The sequence below is a fragment of the Adiantum capillus-veneris genome, chromosome 26, assembly GCF_014529385.1.
Source record: "Adiantum capillus-veneris isolate H3 chromosome 26, ASM1452938v2, whole genome shotgun sequence".
Lineage (NCBI taxonomy): Eukaryota > Viridiplantae > Streptophyta > Polypodiopsida > Polypodiales > Pteridaceae > Adiantum > Adiantum capillus-veneris.
This window is the reverse complement of record NC_140956.1, coordinates 128,555,652-128,562,849: the sequence shown is the minus strand read 5'-3', so window position 1 is coordinate 128,562,849 and position 7,198 is coordinate 128,555,652. Positions and strand designations below refer to the sequence as shown.

General features: G+C 44.0%; 1 protein-coding gene across 1 annotated transcript; it reads left to right on the top strand.

Moving 5' to 3' along the window:
- Nucleotides 1-1,137: 1,137 nt before the first annotated feature.
- LOC147424188 (uncharacterized) lies at nucleotides 1,138-1,413 on the top strand. Its single transcript, XM_086502188.1, has one exon. It carries the CDS (start codon nucleotides 1,138-1,140, stop codon nucleotides 1,411-1,413), a length of 276 nt encoding a protein of 91 aa, XP_086358314.1.
- The last annotated feature ends 5,785 nt before the right edge of the window (nucleotides 1,414-7,198 follow it).

The following is a 7,198-nucleotide window of genomic DNA, read 5'->3' as shown; positions in this document are numbered from 1 at the left end:
ACAATACTTAGGCACATAGATCTAAACGAAAAATAGTTTTGACAAAAAATTTAAAAGGACAGATCCAATTTCAGTAGATTTACTTCGAGATCTGCAAAAACAACCACACACACACACACACACTCTTCCATACGTTGGTATAGCCAAAGTGTGTCAACCGCAAAAGATGGCATGGGCTGCTATGTGTAGGCTAGTAGAAGCATGGCAAAGGGCTGGAGCAGCTATAAAGGTCATGGGCTGACAGGTAGCAGTGGAGATGTATGGCTGATGCGGTTTACATGCCAAGGACGTCTCCAAGAGGAGCTAATTCGAGGAACAAGGGAAGAAAGTGCGAGGTGTAGTCTTTGGATCTAGAAATGTAGAGCGGAGCAGGTTCAGATGTCTCAACAAACAGAGCTAGAGAGCCCAAGATATTGAGGTTTAAAGGTGTGGTGCATTGCATATTATTGTCGGGTTAGGGCAGATGGGGATAGGTAGCACAAGTGAATGGCAGTGTAGAGGCGCGTAGTGCTCAATTTATAGAGCCTACCTATCTTTTTAGATTGAAAATCAGAGCTACAAATTGCAGTTTATGGCCCGTTGAAGTTTTAGCGAGGGCTAGGTTGCTACCCACCTGACCACATGGGGAGTCGTCCCATGTCGCATTTTTTGGGTTTCAACAAGGTTCGAGAGAGTGCTATGTAGTGTATGGAGCTACCAAGACTTGACGGCTTGGCAAACACAGCCCGGAGCAGGAAGTTACAGGAGTCAAAAAGTTGGGTGCATTTGCTCGGAATTGATTGCAGATGCAATTTGGCATTTTTACGGCCTCGGTTCGGGGGCTTGGGGAATCTTGAAGTGTAGGTAGAGCCGGGGGGTTTCAACTCGACATAATGAAATTTTGGCCCGGCTTTGCGGCTTGGAGGTCCGACATGGAAATACTACAGAGGAGCATGAGGAAGAAGGTATCATATATATTTTTTCGAGAGTTTTATGGAGCTTTGGAAGACATCCCAAAAGGGGGAGGCTGGAGGTACCTTGTGGCACTGAAAAGTGCCCATATGCGCAATCCCGTGCCAATCAAGTGGGGTATAAGAGCTACAACATGGAGCCCATTAAGGAGAGATAAGGAGAGAGAGCTCCCTGGTGCGTGAGGCTATGGCGGCCCGCTCGGGGCGCTGCACAGGGCGGCGATTTTGGCGGCGCGACAATGGCCGGCGGAGGCCGGTCAGATGGCAGGTGCTAGCATGGCATCGCACATTTGCTTCAAGTAAGATTCACACACGCCAACAAAATTTGAAGGCAAAGGGTGCCAGGAGCGATGTCGCTATTGCTCTTTTAGGGGAGGATCCAGCGGTGGTGCCAGTGGAGCAAGAAAAAGAGAAGGAGAGAAGTTCCGAAGCCACTCAAAGGGCCTATCCCACCACAAGCTAACCAAGTGAAAGAGAGAAATAAGTTGTTCAAGGGTGCTCCCAAAGGGCAGATGCAAAAGAGAACGGGTGGCCAAATTGGATAGAGAGGTGTACCATGCAAGAGTTACCAAAAAAATCAAATGTGACAAGTGGTAGCAATGCAAGAAAATTCTAAATGAAGCTAAAGTTCATTGCACAATTAGGATAGCTCCTTTTTTGTTTTTTAGCCTTAGCCAAGCCCTATAAAAGGGAATAGAAGTGAATATTTATGGGCTTTTTTGCTAGAGAGAGTTGTTGAAGCATGTGTATTGGAAGCTTGCCATTGGAGCGGTAGATTGGGCTGTAATATTTCCTTATGAAATACTACTAGGACTTTGCCCCTTTTTTTGCGTTGCTTCTCCCCATTCCCCTCCTTTTCTCTAGCTCTTTGTGTGCTTGTCAATGCTTGCGGGAGGGTATACCTGCAGCACTGTGGAGCTTGTTACAAAGAGAGCAAACTCGGGGTGTTTAGTGGGCCAGAAAGGGTGAGTTGAGCGGTGTAGGTGCATTGTTGTTGAGTGGTGTTTTTGTAGGGTAGGATATTGTTGTTTTGTGTGCAAAGGCGGGTGTATTAGTGAAAATTAGCCAGTTTGAAGGTGTTATTTGAGACACTAGGGGTGTTGTGGATACCCTGAGCTGTAGGGAGGCTTTGTGTTGTGTGCTGGGTGTGTTCCCCTTTCCATCTTCTGGTGCCCCACTAAGGAAAAAATTATTGCTCGTTGGTTTTTATCAAAGAAAGTTATTTCCATAGAGGAGAGATGGAAGCGCATAGTTACGGATCACTTTTCACCGAAAATGAAGATCCGGAGGAGTGGATGGCTGATTTCGTGTTGTATATGTTATTACTGCATATGCCAAATGAAGATAGCAAGATGCAAACGATCCGGTACTGATGCAAGGAAGGGCAAAGACATGGTTCTATGCCTTGGAAGGAGAGCCAAGTCTTATGTGACCGACGCTGTGGGCCCGTTTTCTGCATGATTTCATAAAGAGGTATCTCCTGTCGATCTGGACGCAAAGTTGAAGAATTTGAAGGAGGATGTGAACAAGGAGTTTGGTGTTTTCCTCGACCGTTTTGAGGAGTGCGGGAGGGACTTTAAAGTGGCCATGCAATTGGCTAATGGTGGTCAGTACTTTAAATTTGGAAAAACTTATAGCTTGTTTCCACCCCAAAAGTTCGTGAAAAGGTGGATTTCAAGGGCCCAAAGAATTACAACGGGGCTGTTTCTATCGCACAGTCAAAGAGTCAAAAAATTAAAAACAAGATTGAGCAAGGTGTGTTGGGATAGTGGTGGTTCCCAATCTGACCTCAAGTCCAAGAGGAGAAGTTCAAGTGGAGAATAAGCCTAATCGAGGGGTAGCAACCGTTCCTCAACAATGGATACATATAGTTCAATATTTGTCTCAGAAAATGTAAGAGTTGCGTTTAAGTGTTACTGACAGAGGCCAACCAAGGAGAGGAAGACGCGGAGCTAGGCAATTGCATGGCAGATGTTACAATTGTGGAGAGGAGGGCCACTATGGTCCAGATTTCCCTCACCCTCCAAGAAAAAGGAGCGGTATGTATCCTCTGTTTGGTGAAGGCAGGGGTCAGGCGCAGTTCAATGGTCAAAGGGAGTAGCAAGCAATCAAAAACCAAGTACAGGCGACTCCATCAGGTAATGATGAAGTGCAAAGGGTTAATATTATTGGTGTTGACAGGCAGAAGGTTGATATTATGGCTAACAAAAGATCAAGAGGCAAAAGAGAGATTGAGACGGAACGTGAAACTAGATCAAAGAAAGGAAAAGAGAAGGTGAACGAAGGTAGAGAGCAGCCAGAGTCAAGCAAGAGAAGTAAAAGATGAAGAATTACACAGAAGGATTTTCAATTGGGACACGGTAATCCAGAATACGATCTGGTAAGAGAGGTCCAAAATCAAAAAGCTAACATCCCTTTTGGGTAGCTGCTTGCAATAAACTCTAAATTAAGGAGGAAGTGGTCAACCAGTGTCAATATGAGGCTCGCTCGAGTAGGAGGAGATGTGCATGCATTACAGAATTTAGCCTTGATGGTGGGGAGTCCAACCGATGTGCTTCTAGTGGTAGTTGATGGTGGTGCCCACGTCTGTGTGATCATAGAGTCTGCTATGAGGGATATTGGTATTAAAGTTTTTTTCAGGTCCAATGTGCAAATAAGAATGGCTAACCATGCCAAAGCTCAGTGTTTAGGAGTGGCACAGAATGTGAAGGTAAAGGTCATGGGAATTGAATGCTTAATTGATTTTTTTGTCATGAACGCACGATAAAATGATTATCCAATTGTATTGGGGAGGCCATGGTTGTTAGCAATTGGGGCCAAGCAAGATTGGGAGAAGGGGGTATTTACCTTGCCGAATCGAGAAAATGGAGGGCCAATCGTGTTGGATCTAAAGACCAGCGAAAGCTGCTTTCATCCATCAGCTGGGGGTGATAACAAGGATTCTAGCACCAGTTACGAATATGAAACCGAGTTGACTTATGTTGAAGGGTCCACCAGTGTCGAAGAGGAAGAGAGGGATGAAGACCTATCGAAGCTGGATACAGACTTGTTCGGAGTCACCATAGATTCTGCCAGTCCAAGTAAAGGTATGCAAGCTCCTGTCTGTAGTCTTAAGATTAAAGAGGTGTACATCCTATCCCGACTTATTTGTGACGGAGAATAAAGATTTGAGAGGAGCTAAAGGAGTGGAGCATCGGATACTACTTAAAGACGGATGCAAGCCACAAGCACAGAAGCTAAGGAGGTTGGGGGATATTCAAAAGGAGGATCTATGGTAGGAGATCAACAAGTTTCTTGAGGAAGGTATTATATATCCAGTAAACCAGTCTGAGTTGTTTTCTTCTGTTGTCATCACTCCAAAAAAAAAAGGAAAATGATGGGTATGTGTAGACTATAAGCCCTTGAATGCTACCACCAAGCGAAATCACTATCCTCTGCCATTTCAGGATGAGATTCTAAACCAGGTTGCCGGGCATGAACATTATTCTTTCATGGATGGTTTTTCAAGGTATTTTCAGATTGGTATTGCTTTGAAGGATCAGCTAAAGACTACCTTCATCTCTCCATGGGGCTCTTTGCCTACCACAGGATGCCTTTTGGATTGGTGAATGCGTATGTTACATTTCAAGACCGGATGAACAAGGTGTTTGGGCCATACTTGGATAAATTCATCAGAGTTTTTATGGATGATATTGATTGTTATAGTTCCAGGGCGGAACATTTCTCCAAGCTGATGTTGTGATTTCAAAGGCTAGATGAAGAAGGAGGGTTTTAAACACAAAGAAGTGCAAATTGGCTCAACCGAGGGCTCAAGTGTTGGGTCATGTGGTATCACAGAATGGAATAGAAGCACATCCAGAGAAGGTGAAGGAATTGGTTCTCATGGAGCCTTCCACTAGTGCGACAGGGTTGGCATCGTTTGTGCATATGTAACATTTAATGGCCTAAAATCTTATGTGTAGCGGAAATTAGCATGAATATAGTGGGCATTTCATTAGAATAGATTCCTAATGAGAATTACAAGAGTGCTTGGGTGGAGAGAGCAACAAAAAGCATAACACCTAGTTAGATAGCATCGACAATACTTTCAAAAGAGAGAGAGCAATTAAGCTATTGACAACAGTTGAGGACCGGATTTGCATGGAGCCGGTCCCCCCTCCAAAAGGCTTTGTATTATGGTTTCTCCCATCAAGAGAGACATTGTACAATACAATTCTTTGTGTTCCTTCAAGACTAGCTAGTGCAATGAAGATGGAAGCTTCATACACCAAGCAAAACACTTAATCAAACACAACTTGAATTATCCCCGTTCTCAGACCCAAGACCTCACACACCTTCGAAGATGGTGAGAGCTAGCAGGGTATGAGAGTAGATTGAGAGGAAAAAGAAGTATCTTACGAGAAAGATGTACATCTCCTCACATAATCACTCATATTAGCATAGCTTAGCTTAGTAATTAGCTTGGTAGAGAAGATGAGCATGCATTGAAGCTTGGCTCTTGGTTGGATTTGCATCCACATGCCAAGAGAGTGTTGATGTAGGCTTCTATCTCACAAGCTTGGAGTAGGTGATGAGCTCTCCATTAAAGCTTGGGAGGAGATAGAGTATTCTTCCTTCACACATGGTCAAGTGTGAGTGTGTGTGTGTCAATGCCAAGCAAAAATCAGCCCCCCCTCTCTCTTGGGCGAGCCCTAGCTGCTAAATAGGTCTGGCTTTTGCCTCATTGGACCTCCCCAGGTCAAGCCAATAGGAATTAAGCAGCATAAGTGATAGCCTTCTGACATGTGTCCCCCTTTCCCTTTTTGTGAGAGTTTCAGGTAATTAAATAATTAAACTAAACTCTCATTGGACCCCTTTGCCTCCTGGCCAATAGGAATCAGGCAAGCCATGGGGCTCCTGAATGCTCATTGGACCCCTTGGGAGACTGCCCAATAGTCTTCTAGGAGACTTAATTCTCATTGGTTTCTTTTATTAAATGTTTTTAAATTAATTAAACTAGATTTACTCTAGCTTAATTCTCATTGGTCCACTTCAAGGGTCTTCCAATAGGAATTGGGCACACCTTGTGGGCATCTGGCCTAGGGAGCTGACATGTGTCCCTCATTCCCTTTGTGTAAAGGGAGCCTGTGTGTGTGTGTGTGGCTTTCTCTCTCATCCCCTAGCTTTGGGGCTCGCCCCCTCCCATGTAGGGATGTGCAAAGACTTTTTAGGGCACACACTAAGCATCCAATTTTCCCTAGGGTTGACCTTTGGACACAACCTTTGAATTTTGGAACCTTAGCATTTTGGAAGTCTTAATGGGCTGAACCTTAGGGTCTTTTTGGCCCATTGTTTCACATGGCTCTTTTGCAGATGGCCCCCCCTTTGGATCCCTATTTTCCCTCCTTTGGATCCCTACTGTGGCCGGTCTGCTAGCTTAACCAATATTCTAGCTTTTTCTCCCTTGGCACTTCCCCACATTAAATGATCAGTTTAATATGAGAAAATCATTTAGGAGAATTAGATATTGATTATTATGACATTACCTCTCTCTTGAAATCATAGTCGTCCTCGACTATGGTGTAGAGAAGATAAAGCATATGCATGAGTCCTTTTCTTAGCGGGTAGAGGATCCCTATGTTACCCTACGACATCATTACATAATGGATGACTAGTGGCTGCCGCAAGCATGTCTGCACATTAGTCCTATCAGTCTTCCATAGTAGAGTGACAAGCTCTACTTGGTGTTTGGGAGACGTCGTCTCTGCAAACTTGATCTAAGCATGCATACTACTTCATTTTTGTGCACAAATAAAGAAAAAGAGAGTCTTATAAGACAAAAATTTTTGTTCATTTTTAACATTTTGTACATTTGCTTACTCTTGGGAAGCATTGTAAGCATTGTAAGCATTGACAAGGTTTAGGTTATCCTTTAATTGTATGCCTTGCATCCATCTAGCATCTTCAAAAGGATAATTCTTAAACTTAATAAGATATCGTCGGATAGTCTTACCGCCTCTTAATACCTTGTCTTCATGTCGGAGAATGGACTCGGGCTGCAGCACCTCCTCGTGGTCCTCGATCTCCGGTGGATCTTCAATAGTTGGTTCTTGAGGTGGCTCTCCTTTGTAAGGCTTTAATAGGCTCACATGAAAAGCATTGTGTATGAGCCAATGATTGGGCAACTTAAGTTGATAGGCCATCTCATTGATTGGCCTAAGAATCTGGAAGGGACCATAATACCTTTTTGCTAGTTTAGCATAGTACTT